The sequence below is a fragment of the Benincasa hispida genome, chromosome 10, assembly GCF_009727055.1.
Source record: "Benincasa hispida cultivar B227 chromosome 10, ASM972705v1, whole genome shotgun sequence".
Taxonomy (NCBI): Eukaryota; Viridiplantae; Streptophyta; class Magnoliopsida; order Cucurbitales; family Cucurbitaceae; genus Benincasa; species Benincasa hispida.
The window spans coordinates 44,330,651-44,353,331 of NC_052358.1; the positions used below are offsets into that span (position 1 = coordinate 44,330,651).

General features: G+C 38.9%; 2 protein-coding genes and 1 non-coding gene across 3 annotated transcripts; 2 read left to right on the forward strand and 1 right to left on the reverse strand.

Moving 5' to 3' along the window:
• The first annotated feature begins 660 nt into the window (after nucleotides 1-660).
• LOC120087622 (uncharacterized protein At1g10890-like) lies at nucleotides 661-3,727 on the forward strand. Its single transcript, XM_039044452.1, has 4 exons — nucleotides 661-945; nucleotides 1,024-1,248; nucleotides 1,928-2,141; nucleotides 3,199-3,727. Exons 1-4 carry the CDS (start codon nucleotides 827-829, stop codon nucleotides 3,397-3,399), a joined length of 759 nt encoding a protein of 252 aa, XP_038900380.1. The 5' UTR covers nucleotides 661-826; the 3' UTR covers nucleotides 3,400-3,727.
• A 10,041-nt stretch (nucleotides 3,728-13,768) lies between these two features.
• LOC120089103 lies at nucleotides 13,769-14,356 on the forward strand. The gene has a single exon (XM_039046527.1). It carries the CDS (start codon nucleotides 13,769-13,771, stop codon nucleotides 14,354-14,356), a length of 588 nt encoding a protein of 195 aa, XP_038902455.1.
• A 2,885-nt stretch (nucleotides 14,357-17,241) lies between these two features.
• LOC120089533 lies at nucleotides 17,242-17,345 on the reverse strand. Its single transcript, XR_005485208.1, has one exon. It is a non-coding gene; the product is annotated as a small nucleolar RNA R71 (small nucleolar RNA).
• Nucleotides 17,346-22,681: the final 5,336 nt, after the last annotated feature.

Here is a 22,681-nt window from a genome sequence, read left to right on the forward strand (position 1 = left end):
TGGTTATCAAATGAGGGCTTAATTTTAAGTTTTTTATTTTTTAAATTTATATTTTTTTCCCTAAGTTTCTTTATCGATTTAAAAAAAACACTTGAATTTCTAATCAAATCCAAAACCAAAAATAACTTTTTTTAAGTTTTAAAAATTTGAGTTTATTTTTTTTTTCAAACACAAGTAGAAATAAGATAAGAAAACATAAATATTTATGTATCGAATATTATTTATAAATGTAATGTTCAGAACTAAAACGGAGACAGACACATAAGCATTTTTTTTTAATTTTACTTTCTAAGAGGATCATCTAATCTTTATATTTAAGGGATATTATAGTATTTTTATATCCAAAAAATAATTTAGGTAGAAACATGAGAGAAAAAGTGAAGATATTGCCTTCCGATCTTTTTTGTATGAATGACTCAAATTTGGTTGAGTTAATTAAAACTAACCTTTTATTTAGTCACAAAGCACCAATCAACACTAAATCTTTGGAGTTCATATAGATCATAAATTGATAAGATCCTAAACGCGATTTAAAATGCACAGTGAATTTATTAAATTCACTTTTATTGTTGATGGATGAGAATCTAGTATTATGAATGAAAAAAAAAGAGAGAGAAAAAAAAAAAAAAAGCTAATTCTCATTATTTTTAGAATGTGAATAATTTGTTATTAGCAGCCAACAAAATTTGGGCATCTATACAAAAATTTAGATGAAGCATGGGAGTGTTTTAATTTTGCGCAGTGAAGGTCCATAGGGTTGGTTTCTTCTTCTTCTTCTTCCTTGATTCTGTGGCTAATTCAAATTGCAGAATTGAATTGTAATGTTATGGGGAGAAGTGTTTCAAGGTCTCCGTCGTATACTCACCGCTCCAGTTCCCATCGCCATGGTCGGAGAAGCAGAAGGGACCGAACTCCTTCCCCATATTATTCCAATTCCCATTCCAGGTTTTCATCATCACTCACAATTCTCCTTTTCTTCTTCTCTACGCTTTTCCATTATTTTTTTTCTCCATATTCTTACAGGAGAAGGAGCCGTTCAACCTCCCTCCGCCGCCGCAGAACTCCTTCCCCCTCCTACCGTCGTCGTAGAAGTCGCTCTCCCACCCCACGGAGACGCCGCCGTCGCAGAAGTAGGTCTTTCTCCTTATCCCCTTCCCCCAAATCCTCTAGTTCCAGTCCTAGCCCTGCATCCACTGATCGCAAAAATTCCATAGACAAGCTTAAGAAAGAGGAAGAAGAGAAGAAAAGGTACTTCCCCCATTTTTTTTTTTTAAATTCACATCCCAGTTACGCTGTCCTTATTCTAAATTCGTACTGCTCCTTAGCTTCACAACCTAGGTGCTTTTACATATTAAAACGTGAAAAAATGTCTTCAATGTGACTGAACGTGGTCTATGTAAGCAGTTGAAACAAACGGCCAGAAGATCATCAGTTAAATCAAACAAAATATGAGTTAACTAATGGTAGTTACCTCTCTAACGGCTAAGAACTGAAACTAAACAGCAAGCTGGTGCAATAAGAGATGAATTTTGATATTTTCTTTCTTTAACTTCTTGGTTCTCATTTGGCTGATCATCTTGTAACCCTCCTTCATTAATAGAACTTCCAAGCTGCTGGGTCTACGAGGATGTAAGCATACTTCAGAACCACCACAACTCCTTGTGCATTTGAATCTTTATTTTGACTGTCTTGACTGTAAGCTTTGATGCAATGTTAAACATACCAAATTCTTGAGCTATACGCCTATAAGAGTTTAGTACAATTTTATACGTTGAACAAGTGCAAATCACTTATGTATGGTGTGATATGGTTGAAGATAGGTAGAAATGACAAACTTTTGATTTTGATTTTGATCTTTTGATTTTGTTGTTTCTGACCTGAATGAGATTTTGGCTCTATGATTGACATTTAGTGCTCCTTCTTTCAGGCGTGAAGCAGAGTTGAAGAAGTTAGAAGAAGATGCAGCTAGGAGGCTGGAAGAATTAATTCAGAAGAATGTTCAAGAAATACTAAACTCTGAAGAGACTAGACTAGAAATACAGAGGCGAATAGAGGAAGGTCGCAAGAAATTGTTTGATGATGTTGATCGGCAACTTGAGAAAGAGAAAGAAGCTGCTCTTACTGCTGCAAGACAGAAAGAAGTAAGCATTTTCTTTCGTAGGCCTTTTGCTCCATTTTATGGTTATTTCAACTCTAAAGACACATTGATAGTCATCACATGTTATAGAACGATTACTTTGCATCAAAAAGTATGAGGATGTTGTTGTTTGCAGCCGTTGGATATTTACAATATGTCAATTTAAGCACTTGGTATTTTCTTCTAACTTCTACTTACAATATTATGTCTCAATGTACTTGTGTAGCTTGTGGAAGCCAATTTAATAATCTTTTCTCCTCGCATTTTTGTTCAAGAAATATAATTTGGCTAATGGGATTTGATATCGGGTGAAACATTGTTACAAGCGGCTGTTCACAGGAGAAAGTAAATGCAAGGAATTTGTTTTGTGGTCACACAAAATCCAAATCGAAATTCTATAGGAATATTGGCTTCATTAAAGATTTCAAAATACAAGTTCTTTTAAAAATTCTGACGTCCCATTTATGGCCGAATCTCTGACTTCTTCCTCCACTACTTTATGCTTATACTTCTTTAAGTAGTTTGTAATTAAGACCCCTTTAAATTATATGATATGAAAGGGTACCTTATTGGTTTATTTGGGACAGCAATGTTTCCGGGTAGGCCCTTTGTGACACTATCACTGGCCATTGTTAGTTGGAATTAGGCCTGTTGTGACAGGAATAATCAGAGGTATGCTGACACATGTATACCTGTTCAGTCCTAGTGTGGTGGAGTGGAATGGGAATCACTGAACCCTTTAGATAGTGATTATGGTCTATGGACACTACTTTATTGGAGAGAAAGGCACGTTGAATAGTTTTAATCGGGTTTGGTTAAATCTTCAGTAGTCAATTATATTATATCATTTTGAAACATGATGTATTATTTTGCAAGCAGCATTAGTTTTGAAGGAAAAGTCCAGTTCTTGGGCAATCCGTGTTACTCCCTAGTGAATGAGCTTGTGGTTTATGTCTGGATTGGAATCTGAATACTAATGCTTATATTCACGCTCTTTAGTGAAAATTTTCTCTCTTTTCTGTCAAATTTACCTATGATATTTTTGAATGCAACATTTTCAGGAACAAGCCCGAAAAGAGAGAGAAGAGCTAGATAGAATGCTAGAAGAGAATAGGAGAAGGGTAGAAGAAGCTCAGCGTAGAGAAGCTCTGGAGCTGCAGCGGAAGGAAGAAGAACGATATCGTGAGCTGGAGCTGATTCAGAGACAAAAAGAGGAGGCCGCTCGGAGGAAAAAGCTGGAACAGGGAGAGGAGAGAACATAGAACGTAGATTGTGTTGCAGCCGAGAATGTATGGTCTACTGTAGATGAAATATGGTACATCCATAGTTTCCTGATCCATGCAATGGTGAACTTGAAGCCGATGATTTTTGGTCAAAGTTGCTAATATCGTTTGGGCTATTTACCTATTCCTTGCATTTTGTGGGACAATGATATTGGTTTCTTTGGCGCCCCTTTGAGTTTCTGTTTTGTGGTTGTTCTATGACATGGACAACACATGAATTTTGGGTGGTTGATTTGTTATTGAATTGATCTCGTCAAGTCGTTCTATAACTGAAGTGCTCATAAAGCTTATTATCAATTCTTAAAAATTGTAGGCTGTCTTAACAATTTATGCTGTGAACTAATGACATTAATCTGGACCAAAATGTGATTGGTACGATTCTTAACTCATATAATGGTTGAACTCATAAAAAACGAATAAAAGATGGCATTGCTAAGCTAAGGTAATTTTAGATGATAAAAAAAATGTGTGGTAAGGAAGAAAAGAACATATTCGAGATGAGTAGTGTTAAAAATAAAGAATAGGGAAGAGAAGAACAAGAAGATTAAAATCACAATATAAAGTCTTTTCTTATTTTTTTTTTAAAAAAATTGATACACTGAATACATAGGGACACACGGTATAAATAGACAGTAGGAAGCCCTAGGGGTCTTACACAATTACATAAATGTCCCTAGGTTAAAAACCCTATTTTCAACACTCCCCTCAAGTTGGTGCATAGATATCAACAAGCCCCAACTTGCTTACACAATAATTAAAATTGTCTCAATAACCCTTTTGTAAGTACATTAGCAACTTGTTGATTTGAAGGAATATAAGGGATGCATATGTTTTCACCGTCCAACCTTTCCCTAATGTAGTGTCTATCTAACTCCATGTGTTTAGTTTTGTCATGTTGAACTGGGTTGTTTGCAATACTAATGGTAGTTTTATTATCACAAAACAATTTCATTGGAAGCTCATTATCTTGCTGGAGATCTGATAATACTTTCTTCAACCAGATTTCTTCACAAATCCCTAGACTCATGGCCCGATATTCAGCCTCAACACTACTTCTAGCAATAACTCCTTGTTTTTTACTTCTCCAGGTGACTAGATTTTCCTAGAAAAACATACAATACCCAGACATAGATCTTCTATCAACAATAGACCCTGCCCAGTCAGAATCAGTGTAAGCTTCAACAGATCGTTTATCGATTCTCCTGAATATTAGGCCTTTACCAGGAGTTCCTTTCAGATACCGAAGAATGCGTTCAACTGCTATCATATGATCCTCACAAGGAGCTTGCATGAACTGACTTACAATACTTACTGCATAAGAAATATCTGGTCTTGTGTGAGACAAGTATATCACCTTCCCAACTAACTGTTGATACCTTTCTTTATTAACAGAAATTCTATCATTCTTATCACTGATTTTCGCATTGTATTCTACTGGCGTGACAATAGGTTTACACCCAGTCATACCTGTTTTCTTTAGCAAGTCCAGTGTATATTTTCATTGAGAAATTGATATACCCTCTTTTGAGCGAGCCACTTCCATTCCCAGAAAGTATCTTAGCTTCCCGAGGTCTTTAATTTCAAACTCTCTAGCCATCTTTATTTTTAGTCTTATGACTTCTATATCATCATCCCTAGATAAAATAATGTCATCAACATAGACAATAAGAACAACTATTTTTCCTGATGTTGATCTTTTTATAAAAAGAGTGTGATCGGAATGTCCTTGAACATATCCCTGTACTTTCACAAATGTCGTGAACCTATCAAACCAGGCCCTTGGAGACTGTTTCAATCCATATAGTGATTTCCTCAATCTACACACTTTATTTTTAAATTGACTCTCGAACCCGAGAGGGGGACTCATATAGACTTCCTCCTCAAGTTCTCCGTTCAAAAACGCATTTTTAACATCAAGTTGGTGTAGGGGCCAATCTTTATTCACAGCTACTGACAGAAGCACTCGGATCGTGTTAAGTTTAGCCACAGGTGAAAACGTCTCAGAATAATCTACTCTATATGTTTGGATAAAGCCTCTTGCAACGAGTCTAGCCTTGTATTAATCAATCGTCCCATATGACTTGTACTTTATAGTAAACACCCATTTACATCCTACTGTTTTATGTCCTTCAGGCAAAGTCACCGGTTCCCAGGTTTTATTCTTTTCCAGAGCTCTTATTTCTTCCATAACAACAGACCGCCATTCTGGTTTTTTCATTGCAACACTTATGTTATCTAGAACCACCTTAGTGTCCACGCAAAAGCCTTGAACTCGGATGTCAAATTACTATATGTCATGTAACTATGCATAGGATATTTAGTACATGAACGGGTATCTTTCCTCAGGGCTATAGGAAGATCAAGTGATGCATCACGTTTTTTCACCTCTTCAGGTTTCTCAGCATGATTTACTATCTGTGTATCAGAAATTTCAGTAGTATCTTCCACATCATCATTAGCACAGATCATTTCATCCTCTGCAGTTTCCCTTTCTATCACTCTCTTAGTATTACTGCTCCCTTCTCCTTTGTTATGCCCGCCTTCATCATTCACCATACATAAATCAACATCATTAGGAATATACGTACCTAGACTTGATGACAGGTCTGACTCCTGCACTGGAGCCGGCAGTTCTGGTTCAATAGGTGACACTGCTTCCTTCCTGAGATTCTTCCTGTAGTACGTTTTCCAAGGAACTTGATTGGTAGGAAGGACCAGACTATTATGCTCAAGACTAGGTTTAGACAAGGTTTGAATGGGCGCTGACTCTAAAGGAATAGCATAAGATGACCAGTTAGTCTCTTCATTTATGTTCTCCCCCTGAAGATGACTAATAGGGAAGAACGACTGATCCTCAAGAAAGGTGACATCTATGGAGACATAGTATTTTCGAGATGATGGGTGATAGCACTTATATCCACGTTGATGGAGTGGATATCAAACAAAGACACACTTCTGAGCACGAGGAGTAAATTTTGTGTGGTTTGGACCATGGGAGTGAACAAAAGCAACACAACCAAAAACCCGAAGAGAAACATCAGAAATCAACCGAGTAGTAGGAAAAGACTCTTTAAACAATTCTAAAGGGGTATGAAGATTAAGAATACGAGAGGGCATCCGATTAATGAGGTGAGCAGCAGTAAGAACTGCATCTCCCCAGAGGTATGACGGAAGGGTGGCGGCTAACATAAGAGATCGGGCTACTTCAACCAGATGCCGATTTTTACGCTCAGCTACTCCATTTTGTTGCGGAGTGTAAGCACACGAGCTCTAGTGGACAATACCTTTAGAATCGAGAAATTCTTTGAAGAAGGCATTAAAGAATTCTCGCCCATTATCACTTCTTAAAATCCCAATCTTTGTTTTAAATTGAGTTTCGACAGTTGTGTAAAACTGTTGGAAAACAGAGGACACTTTAGATTTATCAGTGAGCAAGAAAACCCAGATGAGACGGGTGTGATCATCTATAAACGTGACAAACCACCATTTTCCCGTGGAAGTAGTAATCGGTGAGGGACCCCATACATTACTATGAACAAGAGAAAAAGGACTCGAGGGTTTGTAAGGCTGAGAATGGAAAGAAACACGATATTACTTGGCACGAATACATATATCACAATTAAAAGAAGAAGTACTAGCATTACAAAATAAATGAGGAAATAAATATTTCATATATTGAAAATTCAGATGTCCTAAACGAAAATGCCATAACATAACATCATTTTCAGAAACAGAGAAATTTAAAGACATAAACCCAGATTGGTGATCATTTCTAGAGGAATCTTCGTCAGAAAGGAAGTAAAGTCCCCTATCGTGCCGGGTAGTGCCAATCGTCATCCTCGATTTCAGATCCTGAAATAAAACTAAATCTGGTGAGAAGATCGCCTTATACTTCAAATCTCTTGTTAGTTTACTGATAGATAACAAATTATACGATATTTTAGGCACATGTAAGGCATCACGTAGAATTAAACCATTAAACGGAGAGATATTGCCCTTTCCTGCATCAGGGGCAAAAGACCCGTCTAAAATTCGGATCCGCTCATTACCAGCACTCGGATTATATGACATAAATAACTCTGAGGAACTCGTAAGGTGATCAGTAGCCCCTGAATCCACAATCCATGGTTTCTTACTATTTACACTAATTAGGTCAAAAGAAGGAAAATTACCTGACTATGCAATTGCACTCACCCCAATTGTTCTCGAGCTGTGTTTACCATCACCAGAAGATTGCTTTTGAGTTTGGTCATCTACTGAATCACTTACCAGGGCACGACTAGTATTAGATTTTTCATGAGACTGTCGTCGCCTACTATTTGGGGCTTCCCGTGTAATTTCCAACATTGGTCCTTCGTATGCCAAAACTTTTTTACAATGTTCACAAACCAGAGGAGGTTTCTTATCACCATCAGTACCGAACGGCTTGGCGACGAAGGCTACTGCATCAGTAGTTGGGGTGGTATTATTCATGGCACACGACCGATCTTCTTCCAGCCGTATTTCAGAATAGACTTCTTGAAGTGAAGGAATCGGGCGCTGGCCCAATATCTGACCATGAACACCATCAAACTTTGGATTTAATCCAGCCAAAAACACATAAACACGATCCACTTCCTCAATCTTCAAATATTGGGCCCCATCCTGTGGACAATTCCAGACAATCTCTCTACATAAGTCCATTTCCTGCCACAGCATCAACAGTTTGTTAAAATAAGAGGTAACATCCATGGACCCTTATTTGGATTCATGGTCCTGTTTATGGAGTGTATATAGCCGAGAGGCATTCTGTCTTTTAGAATATAGATCTTGCGCCGCCTCTCAGATATCCTTGGCTGTTGCAACATATAATAGCGGTCTTCCTATCTAGGGTTCCATATGTTAACCAAGACAGATCATAGCAACGAATCTTCTCCTTTCCAAATTCGTTCTTATGGATCACCTGGGGCCGGCTTTGGAATTTTTCCTATTAAATATCCAAACTTGTGACGCCCTTCCAAGGCCATCGAATCGATTAGGAGAAATAGTTCTGGTCTTTTAATTTTTCTCCGACGATAAATCCTGCAAAATTACCCATCGAACCAGATAAGTAGGAAACGTTAGGCACTATAGATAATGAGTTTACCAGATTTTATGAATAAACCGGTTAAGGATTTGTACCAAACATCGTATCCAAATCAGAAATCTGTTGTTGTAGGTAAGCCAACCGTTGTCTTACATCATCTGGGTAACGAGCTGAACTACAATTGATTGGAACAAGTGTTGGTCGCTCAGATTGATAGAGACCTCGGCAGTTGGTTGTGAAAAAACCATCGGGTCTGCTGTTGAAGGAAACCAGATCACTGGGTCGGTCTAGATGGGCTGAAAGTGGATCGACTGGTGCAAAAAACTGGGCTGAAGAGCTCTCGGGTCGGGCTAACCTTGGGTCGGATCTCGGGTCGGACTTAAAATAAAAAAATCAAGTATGGCTGGTTTGCCCTAGTTCAACCCGAACTGGTCCGGTTTGCTTCAGACCAGTACCAACCCTAATCAAATCATCACGATTCCTCTGCTCCTCGCCTCCGACACTGCCCACTCTACCCTGATAGCTCTGATTGATAGTCAACACCTCCTTGCAGCCAGCCTGCTCTTCAAGTCCGAGACTGCCGACTCTGCCATGACCGTGATAGCTCTGATCGTGAATCGTTGGTTCTTCGCGGCCAGCTCCAGCTCCGATCGTGACGGGATTCTGATTGGTTTCTGAATGGTAATACCTGATTGGCTAAGGGTGATTTTCCAAGGATTGTACCTGAACGGCAGAAATTAATTTCGGTAGGGCATCCTGAAAACATTCCTTTACTGCTGCCTAGATTGCCATTTTTATGTCAAAACTTGAAGACCCATTAGCAGAGGAGGATTGAGGTTGATTCTCTTCCATAACAGCTAGGTTTTCGTCACCGTGCTCTGATACCATGTTAAAAATAAAGAATAGGGAAGAAAAGACCAACAAGATTACGTAGAAACCCTAGTGTAGGGAGAAAAACCACGATATAAAGTTTTTTCTTATTTTTTTTTAAAGCTGATACACTGAATACACAGGGACACACTGTATAAATAGACAGTAGGAAGCCCTAGGGGTCTTACATAATTACATAAATGCCCCTAGGTTAAAAACCCTATTTTTAACAAGTAGAATTACCTTGCCATGTGTAAATGTGTCTTTTTCTTGTTTATTATTTATAATTATGGAACAACTTAACTCAAACGATTAGGGAAAATGTTACTAATTATCCTTAAATTAAAATTAATTTTAATATGATATTATTAGGAAGATATTTAAAAGTAGAAAAATGAGGGAAACTATTTATACAAAATAACAAAATTTAATATTCTTTGATAGAGATTTATAGAAGCTTATACCAGTGTTTTTTTTGTTATTTCTGTAAATAGTTTGACATTTTTTCTATCTGTGGATTTTCCATTTATTATTATGTCTTTTCATTTTATTTTGTGTGTAGAATGTTTTTATGTTTCTTTATTAATTCAGTAAAAACTAAATTTCTTTTTTTTTTTTAAAAAAAAAAAAAAAAAAAGTTTAAGGTCATTCGAGGGTTAAGTTTGATTTCAATTCTTGATTGGCGAACGATCGGGTGTTTGGAGACCTCTAATTGGAGTAATTACTACGTCAATACAACTTACCAATTGACCATTTAACATGATAAATTTTTCTAAATGGATAAATCTATTAGTAAAATAAACAAAATGGAAGAATGAAAGAGTGAAGTAATAGAGTGGTGATAAATGGTAAGAGTATTTATAAACTTATTTTTCAAAGTCAAGAATATTAATGCAACTTTTAATAGATAAAAAGATATTAAATATTTTCATTCATATATTAACAGTATTTTTTAATTCTTTAAGGACTTTTGAAACTTTTAAAAGTTAAAAGGAGTACTTTTAAAACATGAAAAATCAGAAATATTTTTTCAAAGAGATACTAATAGTTTTTGTTCATATGGTAACAGTGAATGTATTTTTAGACTTTTTTTTGGACATAAGGATATTTTTTTAACTTTTAAAAGATGTGTATAAGAGGAAGGGGCTTTGAAAGTATAAAAAAGTGGATCAAACTATCTACAAGATAAAACAAATTCTACAAATTCTATAATATCCATCTCCAGCCTACTAAAATACCAAAAAACCCCATCCCACACGCAAAAAACGCGCACATTCCATCAACGTGACCCGAACCCTTCTTAACCATCGCTTTTGGGAATATAGCCACTTTGAACACGATTTTGTAACCGAGATTATCATCTCTAATGTCAAATAAGATAATTACTCAAAAGATCTATTTTAAAGGCCCAAATGTCAAATGACCTAAATTTTAAAAAAAATGTTAAATGACCCATTGATGATGTCATAATCACGTGAAATTACAACATTACCCTTGCTTTCTTGTTTTCTTCTCCATGTCTTTTTCCTTTTTCCCTTTTTCTTTTCCCTCTTCCTTTCTCCTGACTTCTTCTCTAACTTCCTTCGCTGCATCTTCTTCGGCTTCATCTCTGACACGGTGGGTTCACACGAGTAGCTTCGAAGAGAGTGATTGTTGTTGTCGGGCGCCTGGCAAGCTGTGTGAGGAAAGGAAGAGCGCAACTAGTGAAGAATGGAAGAACGAGACCGAGACCAATGAGAAGGGAAATAAAAATGGGGTCATTTCCGCATGCAGAGCGAGACGAGCAAGACAAGCGAGGGCGAGAGCAAGATTTCTTTTCCGCGTGTGCACAAGTATATTTTAATAATTTCACCACAATTTGAATCAGCAAAGGGTCATTCAACATTTTTTTTTTCCAAAAACTAAGGCATTTTGTATTTTTTACCTAATTTTTGGGCCATCCATCAGCTTGACCTAATGTCAAACTTTGTTGTTCTTCTTCTTGACCATCGATTTTGGGAATATAGCCACTTTGAACAAAATTATAGTGGATATGAGCCCAATTGCAAGAAAATTTGTACGGATGACCCAAAAATTGGGCTAAAAATGTCAAATGACCCATTTTTAAAAAGTAATGTCAATTGACCTTCTACTACATCATTGCTATACCAAATTACATAAATTTTCCTTACCGGCCTCACGAGGTAAATCTCGCTCTCGTCTGATTAAACACTCTCACTCTTGCTTGAAATTCCCTGGTTTGACGTCATTGATCGCCAGTGTACTGTTGATTTGACAATTTTCATGACGGAAGCCTCAAATCAAATCAATAATACCTAAACATAATACAATGGTGATTTCTTTAAACTCTAAACTCCATTTCAAAGGTGATTACTTCTCTGGTTTTCGACGGTGTTTTGTTGAATGGAGATTTTTCGAACAGGGATTTCCAAAACGAGGCTTTCTCTTAAAGGAACAGCCTTTTCAGAAAGGTGAATTATTTTGAGTCTGTTTAATTATTTTTGATGTGTTATTTCTGGAAATGTAGCATTACGAAATTTTGTATTGGGAGAGAGTAAGAAAAAGGAAAAGTAAGAGAGAGAGCAGGAAGAGTAAGAGAGAGAGCGAGAGTAAACTTCAATTGCTTGTACAACTTAATGAAAAATGTTCTCTTGCTTTGTAGAATGACAGATAAGTGTATATTTATTCGATTTGGAGGTGATTGGAATGAGAATGAAAATTCGTATATTGTGGGACAGTTGAAAGGAATCGTTGTGCCTCATACATTGAATTATGAAGAACTTAAATCTCGCATTTACAGGGCTAAAAAGTCAGTTCTTCAGAGTTTGATCTTCTCCTGAAAGTTAAATATAATCTTGAATTTGAAGCCTCTCCACAATGCATAATGGATGATGATGATGTTCACTTCCTTCTTTTGCGAGAAGAGCTTAGTAGACTTCAGATAGCTGTAACGTTGAAGTCTAAACAAGACGAAAGAGTTAGGATGGGGTTTGGAAATGTGAGTTATGATGATACGGTTGTGGACAGACAATATGAGGAATCATATCAATTTCGTTGGGAAGAGAATGATATTCCATTGTCTAACAACATTAATATTCCATTGTCTACCAACATTGTACCATCAACATTCAATTATATGGATTGTGGTTCTTTAGTGGATGTGAATGAGCAACTAGCAGGATGAATGAAATGGATCATGATCATGGAGATGTGCATCGTTCTACAGCAACTTTAGTGGTTCCACGATCTGTGTCTTCAAGTCATAGGATATAGTTGATTATGCCTGGCACCTCTTCATCTGAGACGGAGGATGTTGAAGTTGGTCAACTATTTTTGAGCAAAAAGGACTTGAAAATGAGATTATCTATTCTGTCCATCAACAGAAATTTTGAATTTAAGGTCAAGAAATCAACCAAATCTCTGTTCACTGTCAAATGCATTGGGGAGACATGTAAGTGGAGCCTTCGTGCAGTCAAAATGGAAGGGTCTAATATATTCAAGCAACTGCTATGGTTGTTGGTCAGTTCATCAAAGATAAGTTCACGGGAATAGGACGTATTTATAAACCTTGTCATATCGTTGAGGATATGAGGAGAGATTATGGCGTGAACATAAGTTATGATAAACCGTAGCATGCAAGGGAAGCTGTGTATGATCTCACTAGAGATACTCCAGAATACTCATACTTCATACTACATGCTTATGGAGAAGCGCTAAAAATAGAGAATCTGGGTACAGTCTTTGAGATCAAACTTGAAGATGAGGTGCATTTCAAGTATATGTTTATGGCATTAGGGACTTGTTTTAGAGGTTTTGCAAGCTGTCAGCCTTGTATTATTGTTGATGGGTCGCACTTGAAAGGAAAATACAAAGGCACCATGTTGGTTGCGGTTTCTATGAACGGGAACAATCAATTATACCCTCTAACATATGCAATAGTGGACAATGAAACCGATTGATTATGGAAATGGTTTATGTCAAACTTGAAATGCAGTATCGGAGAACCCGATAATCTGGTGTTTGTGTTTGATTGGATGGTATCTATTGGCAATACTATTCGTGCATTTTTTTTCCCACAACATTTCATGGATTGTTCACATGGCATATAGAACAGAATCTGGTTAAAAACTTTAAGGATAGCACAGTTGTTGGGATATTTAGAGATGCAGCAAGGGTATTTCGCATGACAGAGTTCCAGACAAAATGGGACGAACTACGCAGTTTTAGAGACGGTACTGTCACAAAATATTTGGAAGATATCAGTCTTCAAAGGTGGGCACGAGGTTACCAAATAGAACAAAGATATGATAACATGACATCCAAAAGTGCAGAGTGTTTCAATTCCTTAACTAAAGAGTATCGATTAATGCCCATAGTATGCTTGATTGAACATGTTAGAGGAATGCTCCAATCATGGTTCTACGAACGGAGGAATTGCTCGGCATCTCGAAGACATTGCACTCTGACTACTATGAAACCCAATTGGCAAATGAAGCCGATAAGGGAAGACGATATCGGGTGGAGCCTATTGATTGTTATCGGGTACATGTGAAAGATAATCGATTGGACGATATTATCAATCTTCACACGAAGGAATGCACGTGTAAAGAATTCAACTCACTTGGTATCCCGTGTTTGCATGCAATTTTTGCTGCCAAGGAAAGAAATATACCCATCCACAGTCTTTGCAGTCGATTTTATATAGTGGACTCTCTAATGACTGCGTATGCGGAGCCTATAAATCCACTTGGCCACATATCTGAATGGAAAAGACCTTCTGGATACGTAGAAAAGATTATCCTTCCTTCAAAGTTTGTGCCACAAGTCGGGCGACGGAGAGTGAGAAGAATACCATCCAGAGGAGAATTTCGCAGACAAATGAAATGTGGTCATTGTGGGAATTATGGGCATAACCGCCAAAATTGTACTGAACCGCTTACAACCTTGCGACGTGCTGAAAATGCCAAAGATCGAGACACAAATACCCCTCATCCAGTTTAGTTATAAATACCATTGATCATTTTTTCATATGTCATACTTGTAACATATTTCATACTTTTTCATACTTGTAACATACTTCATACTTGTAATACTTCATACTTCATACTTTCATCTTATAAACAAAAAACAATAACAAGCTAAAGTATTTATATAATAGCAATCTTCATACTCTCTCAATCTTCATACTCTTTCCATCTTCATAATCTCTTAGTCTTCATACTTGTAACAAAAATGGGTAACTTCATACTCTCTCAATCTTCATACTTGTAACAAAAAACAATAACTTCATACTCTCCCAGTCTTCATACTTGTAACAAAAATGGATAACTTCATACTCTCTCAATCTTGCTCTCTCTCACAATCTCGCTCTCTCTCAATCTCGCTCCCTCTCACAATCTCGCTCTCTCTAAACATCTCGCTCTCTCAATCTCACTCTTTCTGAACATCTCGCTCTTTCAATCTAGCTCTCTCTCAATATCTCACTCTCCCAATCTTTGAACTTTCAACCTTGAACCATATAATGTTCTAAGCTCAAATATGCATGTTCTGATAAAATTCTGATATTGAACTTTGAACTTTGAACTTACATAAAAAATACATGTTCAATTATACAATGAAAACAGCAGTAGCTCCATTATTGATAATTTGTAGAAATACAAGTTATTTTTGCTCTTAAGTTGGAACAACTAAGGTTTTTAATGATAAATTCTCCCCATTTTTAGTAGAAACGCATAGAATTACTCAAACATTAGCAAACTCATGCAAAAGAAGTTTTATTACTAAATACTGCGACGCTAACGCATTGTATTGCAGGATATTTACAGAAAGCTAATGCATAATCAAAAAGTGCCGCAGGGAAAGCTCTAACGCATGGGCCATGCGCCAGAGGAAATTCAACGCAGAGAAGATACATTGATCCAGGCTAATTGTGTCACATCACCACTTGCAGTATGGGCATCTGCAGCAGGCGGCGTCTGAAAAGCTTCCGAGAGTTAGGTGGCTGACCAGGGCATGGACTTTAATGCTGCCCATTCACCAAGTGGACATGACCAACGCCTATAAATAGATGAAGTCCCTTCAGAGTTAGATAGTACATAGAAATTTATCAAGACTCTCACTCTCTATAATTAGCGTAGTCATAGTTTAAGCTGTGCTATGGTGTCAAGACGATCAGAAGGGTTGAGAACCACCGCCACCGTAGGTCAAGGAGCGGAGGAAGCCAAGCTTGAGAAAGACACTTCGTCCAACTCCTATACAAGTGATTGTACACAATAGAATTGAGCCAAAGAGATACAAGCGATTGGCTTGACTCAATTCCTTTCATCTCATTTATCACTTTCATTTCATTTGATTGAATATTGCTTTTGTAAAGACAATTTGCTTCTTTATAAATTCATATATTTGATCCATCACACTTTACATTGTTTATTTCTTGTTTATGTTGAATGCATTTATACTTTATACAAAATCTCATTTCAAACGCTTAAGCCGACTTGATCAATTGGTGAAAGCATCCTCCTTAGCTTAGATTATTCGAAAGAATAGATAAGCCAGTATCAAGTAGGACGCCTAGTATATCTAGAGATAGACTTACTGGTGTCTATTGCATTATGTGTTAGACTCATGCATCCTAGAGATAGGTTTTGTATGTTATTCGCATTGAAAAGTGTTGAATAAAGTCTAACGCATAAACAAAGATAAGCAAATCATCCCAACTCATCCACATCACACTCTAGTTTGTATACACTCATCTTAAACCGACGCATATCACTTACATTAAAATCCATTTTTGGATGATCCATCACTCACTACTCAACTCTTTTGTATCTTCTTGCACAAGCACAACACTTTAGTATAAATAACATATTTCTCTCATACATTTAGGAAAACCCCTACAATAGCTACAACGCAAGGTCTGCGTCAGTTTAACTGAATCTTTGAATTCGACCTTGGACTTACCAGGAACCTAAATTGGATTTATACTTGGGTCTGGTTTAGGAAAACTTGAACGTCAATAATAGTGGAGTGTTGTGCGTTCTGTTGCATATCTCTAACGGACCAACGCGTTACAATCACATAAACGCATCAAAGCATCAATGCATCTATACTTAGAACTTAATTTTTCAATTTATTTTATACAATACACTCCTAGCTCGAATCACAATAGCAACGAACAAGTTTTTGGCACCGTTTCCGGGGATTCAAAAACAAAAGTAACCAGAAATTTCGTTTGTATCTGTTGTAGGAACACTTCGGTCGAGGGAGTATTACAAGCTAAGCCTAAGCTTGTGAACATTTATGAGCAGGGAGAGCACTCCTAGACTCATATACGACCCTCAGATTGAAAGAACCTTCCGACGTAGAAACCGATCAAATCGTCGTCGAAGGTTGAGGCAGCAATTTCTCAGACAACAGAATAGGCAACGAGCAATGGCGGAAGAACAGGCAAATCAAAATTTAGCTCAACAACTAGCTCATCCTACACCAAATCCAATCCTAATGGCGAAAAGCAGCACGGGTCCCATGAGGGAGTATGCATCCTCTATACTGTATAATTTCTCTCCAGGAATCATATACCCAACGCCAGATGGGACGAGGTTCGAGATGAAATCTGTAATGCTCCAAATGCTTCAGACTGCTGGAAAATTTGGGGGTGGTCGTGGTGAAAATCCTCACGCCCACATGAAGCGATTCCTAGAAACGTGTAACTCATTTGTGATTCCTGGAATCACCCAAGAGGCGATCAGGCTGTCTTTGTTCCCCTATTCTTTGCATGATGACGCAAAACAATGGGTGAGCTCACTGGAGCCTAGTGAAACACCACCTGGGAGAAGTTGGTGGAGAAATTTATGCAAAAATACTTCCCACCTACCACCAATGTGAGAAGGCGTCGAGAGATTATGAACTTTGAACAAGAAGAAGTGGAGACCTTAAACGCCGCATGGGAGCGTTTTAAGGGCTTGGTTAAAAATTGCCCGAACCATGGACTACCACTAACTATCCAAATGGAGACTTTTTATGGTGGATTGAATAGAGCATCGCAGATAGTAGCAGACGTAGCAGCGACTGTTGGAATTATGGATAAATCTTAATCTGAAGCTAAGAAGATATTAGACCGCATTGCTAAATACAACATGGAATGGGTGGACGATACGTATGATGGAAAAGCTGATAGGAAGAAGATGTCTTAGAATGTTAATTCTATCGATTCCAATGCAATAGCCACACTTTCTGCACAAATGGCTACGATGACCAGCCTTTTGCAAAACATAACGCTAGGAAACGCATCAAATCAGCAAAAGGTGAATCAGGTAGAAGTGTTTAGGTAGCCCAAATCAGCAGAAGGAGATCCTCACTCTTATGCGGATTGCCTACAAAATCCCCAGTCAGTATGTTTCATAAAAAACAACCCATGTTCCAATACATATAATCCTGGATGGAGAAACCATCCAAATTTTTCTTGGACAAGAGAAAATCATCAGGAGCATCACCCAGGGGCGAACCAAGAGCAAAGGAATGGACCGCTGCTTACATTTCAACAAACACATCAGCCACACCAACAACCCTTTAATAGAGGAGGACAGGCATTGAGCTCAAAATCTCCGCTTGAGAACCTATTGAAGGAATACATAGCCCAAAATGGCGCATTGCTGAAAAGCCAGGCATCGTCTATCAGAAACCTGGAAATATAGGTAGGGCAGATAGCGAGCAAATTGAAAAGCAGGCAGCCTGGAGTTCTACCTAGCAACACTGAAACACCTGGGAACAATAATGGAAAAGAGCAATGTCACGTGGTGACATTGCGAAGTGGAAGAGCTCTTGAAGAAAGAAGAATGAATCCAAGAAACAGCAGTCCTTCAAAAGAACGCATCACACGTTCAATGGATCAAGAAGAAAGAACGCCTGAGACCACAAGCCATTCAGAACCCAGTACGTCTAACACGGGAAAACATGCAGTGTCGCTGAATGCACCATTCTCTAGACGTCTGATGAAGAAGAATGATGAACAACAATTCAAGCGATTTCTTGAGCCCTTGAAGCAATTGCATATCAACATTCCACTTATAGAAGCCCTGGAGCAGATACCAAAATATGTCAAATTTTTTAAGGACATTTTGACAAAGAAAAGAAGAGTCAGCGAGATGGAAGTAATCGCGCTAACGCATGAGTGCAACGCGTTAGTAAGCAACAACCTACCCAAGAAACAGAAGGACCCTGGGAGCTTCATATTTCCTTGCTCGATAGGAGGATTGGATGTGGGTCATGCGTTGTGCGATTTGGGAGCTAGCATTAATCTCATGCCACTCTCAATCTTTAAGAAATTGGGAATTGGCGAAGCACAACCCACTTTTATTACTCTTCAGCTCGTTGACAGAACGATTAAGTACCCTGAAGGAAAGATTGAAGATGTTCTGGTAAAGGTTTACAACTTCATATTCCCAGCAGACTTTATTATCTTGGAATATAAAACAGATAGGGATGTACCAATTATCCTTGGACGCCACTTCTTAGCTACTGGGAAAGTTTTAATTGACGTGCATAAAGGAGAATTAACAACTCGCGTGGATAATCAAGAGGTGAAGTTTAATGTGTTAAACACATTAAAGTTCCCAGATAGTGAAGATTTTCAACTGAATAGTATAGAGTTGCCTGAAGAAGAGACCCATGTATGCGAGGTCCTTGCGTTGGAGAAGAACCTGAAAGAACCAGAGTTGCCAAGTCTGAGTGAGTGGCAGACAAAACCAACGCATCCATCACTTGAGGAACCACCAGAACTCGAGTTGAAACCGTTACCTAGTCACCTGAAATATGCCTTTTTTTTTCAGGGAAGTTAAAATCCAGGTGGTTAGGTCCCTTCATCATTAAAACAGACTTTCCATATGGAGCAGTGGAAGTAACACGGGAAGATGGCACCAACGCATTCAAGGTAAATGGCCAACGAGTGAAGCTATACTTTGAAGATGAGCTGGAACGTGTCATCTCTCGCACTATGCGAAGCCAGCTGAGGCCCACGTCGAAGCATCCCTGCGTTCGCATCGCCATACATTCTAGGGATGCTTCCTCTATCCTTGTCTTTTTTTTGCATTCTGTATTTTACAATGCGTTTGAGTTTGTTGGCTTGTTTATTTGTTTATGTTTTTAAGATTGATTGTTCTTTGTTTCTGCCTTCTTGAGTTAGAAATTTCACTTGTTTTTTTTAAAGTTATGTACAATTGGGATGGAAATAACGGACGCGTCAGACTCAAGTCTAACGCATGGCCCAATTGAAGGGACGCGTCTCGAGAATACAAAAGCACTCGAGTGCTTAGAAACCCAAGACGTCCCTTTAGCTTCACATTTATTACGGACGTCAGGCGCCGCTTGACGTCAGCCAACTAACTCTCTCAGCCTATAAAAAGACCCAAATGCTTCGCTTTCCTTCTTTTTCCTCATTTCCCTCTCGAGCCATCTCTGAAACGAAAAAGAAAAACCCTAGCCTCTCTGTTTCCCTCATCGTCGATCTACTCAAAGCACCTCTCCAGCCACAATGTTTTCTGCATCAGATTGTTAGAACCAAACCATGAGCTTCGGGAACGACTCACTGGTAAGTTCCTACTCCTCGTCCTCTATTTCGACTTCACCTCCCCCGAGCCCTAGAAAAACCTCCAAAGCCCTTGTCCAAACCAAACCCATGCACGGCGGAGCAACCTCCTCTTCCAAGCGGCCATTTCGGTCGAAACCTTCCACAACACCCACAAAACCCCCTTCTAAAACCACCAAAGCCATCACAACCCTTCCTTCCAAAACTTCTCAACCAAAACTCAAAATTACCCCTAAGCCAAATCCCAAAACACCTTTGAAACCGAGGCAGCGTTCGCCATCTACGACTGCTAGTAAATCCTACACCAAGCCTACCCCACCACCATTCATTCCTAACATAACTCCGGTGGGTGCAACGCATGACCCACTTCCAGCCTACCTTCACAACGCACCATCACTAGCCGTGCATCCACCACCTCCAGTTTCTATCTAGCCCTTAGCCACCATTTATCCAGTCGAATCAGACGCGTCAAGCCAACTGCCGCGTTCACCCATAGTCATATCCTCCCCTGGGTTGCCTCATGCTCCATTAGGCACCCCTCCACTTACTCCACCTAGACCCCCCTCTGACAGTCCTGCGTCAAAGTGCAACCCTGAAGAGCTGGTGGAATTAGCTCGACTGGACGAGCAGGTAGTTTTTGGTGCTATTTTGGCGAATCTCAATCAAAGTCAAGAGGAAGAGCAAGTGATGCGTTCAGACCCACCTAACGCATCACTTGAATTGAACAAAGCAGAGTGGTACACTATGATGCTTGAAGAAGAATTTGAAGAAGAAGAAGGAGAAGAAGAAAGGAGAATTGGCCTAGATGCGTCTCAATCACGCTAACTCGACACGAATGAAGGGCCCTTAAAATCAAAGAGAGTAATAAGGAAAAGAAAATTAATATTGGAGGAAGAAGATGAGCAATCAACATCATGTCCTGAGGATACAACGCATGGGAGTTGCTTAAGGCACAACGCATTAGAGAAGAACTTGGAAGACTATCAGCCTGCAAGGTAAGGGCGAAGAAAGACAGCTCTCCAAAGGGAATTGGAGAATTAATTGAGAAAGCTAGCAAGGGAAGCTAAGGAACATGCAGCAGGAAAATGCAAGGTAACCGACGCATTACCTAAGAAGACATCGGGAAAAAAGCGTCAATTTAGTGACATACTTGTAGAAAAGGGCTTCTCTCCTGAGCGCAACCCACTGTCAGTCTATAACAGAAACAATAAACGCAATGGGTTGGAGTTAGTTCTGCGTTGGGCACACACGAATTTGGCCCAACCTGGTCCGCATGTTCTATAGCAGCGAATTTGACATGGAAAAGAACACAGCCTTCGTTGATGGGGTATTAGTGTGTTTTTCAGCCGACAAGATCAACGAAGTGTTCAATATCGATAGTAATCCGGACGCGGAAGCTAATCGCATCTTGGAGCAGCCAACGCCAAGCCAACTGGAAGATGTATTAAGAACGGTAGCCAAACCTGGAAGCAAGTGACAAACATCTAAAAATGGAGCAAAGATGCTAGCTTCCAGGAATTTAACCCCTGACGCGAATCTATGGTACTATCTGATCAAAAGGAGCATCATGACTACAACGCATGATGAAACACTGTCAAACGAATGCGTCCTGGCTACCTATTGCGTCATGCAGTGCATCCTTTTAGACGTTGGAAAAATAATAAGGGATCAGATCAAGGCCATCAAGACTAAACCACGAGGACAACTCTACTTCCCATGGTTGATATGTGCGCTATGTGAACACGGAAGCATCCCTCTGGGATGATCATGAAGAGATCGATGATTTGATAGATATCAAGTTAGTAAAGCGTCTACTTCACGGTTCGCCGCATCAACCTACCTTACCTACCAAAGAAGTGGCAACCAAACCTCGATCATCTAAGCGCGCCCCTAAAAGAAAACGCGTCCAGATTGTTGAACACAGCGATGAAGCTTCAGAGCATGAGAATATGAAGTTGAGCTTGATCTTATGGGTGAAGAAGCGCAGCCAATCCTCAATCTTACTCTTCATGACTCACCAATGGCCCCACTAGAAGGGAGTCTTGATCAAACGCATCAAGAACCTACTAACATAGATCAAGACATTCTTTATTCCCTTTCTTCGCCCTCACCAAGTCCAATTCCCAATTTTGTGCCTCCTCCAACCATCTTTGAACCAACTGGGTTAGGATCAAGCAACACAGTAAATTTTGAAGACCCAGTTGGTAAAAGTGAAGAACCTACACCACCTCAATGCAGCAATGATCAGCTCAGACCATTGACCGCGTCCATCGAAGTTCTTTAGCAACAAAATCGGGTTCTAAGAGATTATCTAAGGCAGCAAACAAGACGGATGCAAGACCAATTCGTTTATACAACGCAGTACATCAACCAGGTCTTGGTTAGAATGTTTGCTCTGCCTCCATTGCCTGCCATCTTAGAAACCCCTTGCGCTTTATGGATGAAGACCCTGGAGAAGGACGCAGGGATGACGTGCCAGCTCAATAAAGTTTTGGGGTGTTGGGTTATTTTGTATTTTGATTTAGTTGATGTTCTTTTGTATTAGTTTGACTTGTTTGTTTATTCTATGTTATTCTATGAAAATGAATGAGAAATTCCTATCATTTTGTTCCTTGCATTTGACCTTAGCATACTTTATTTTTGTTCTTTAGATATTTTCTAAGTCTTGTGCTTTTCCTGACCTCAATGAATTCAATAATATGAAATCTATGAGTATAGAGTAGGCATTAGGAAAATCAACAAAG

Bases quoted from the DNA above. Each gene is read 5' to 3' on its own strand.
- LOC120087622 (XM_039044452.1), top strand. From the start codon at position 827: ATGGGGAGAAGTGTTTCAAGGTCTCCGTCGTATACTCACCGCTCCAGT. The intron at 946-1,023 runs GTTTTCATCATC...ATATTCTTACAG, and splicing joins TATTCCAATTCCCATTCCAG to GAGAAGGAGCCGTTCAACCT. The intron at 2,142-3,198 runs GTAAGCATTTTC...CAACATTTTCAG, and splicing joins CTGCTGCAAGACAGAAAGAA to GAACAAGCCCGAAAAGAGAG.
- LOC120089103 (XM_039046527.1), top strand. From the start codon at position 13,769: ATGGTTCTACGAACGGAGGAATTGCTCGGCATCTCGAAGACATTGCAC.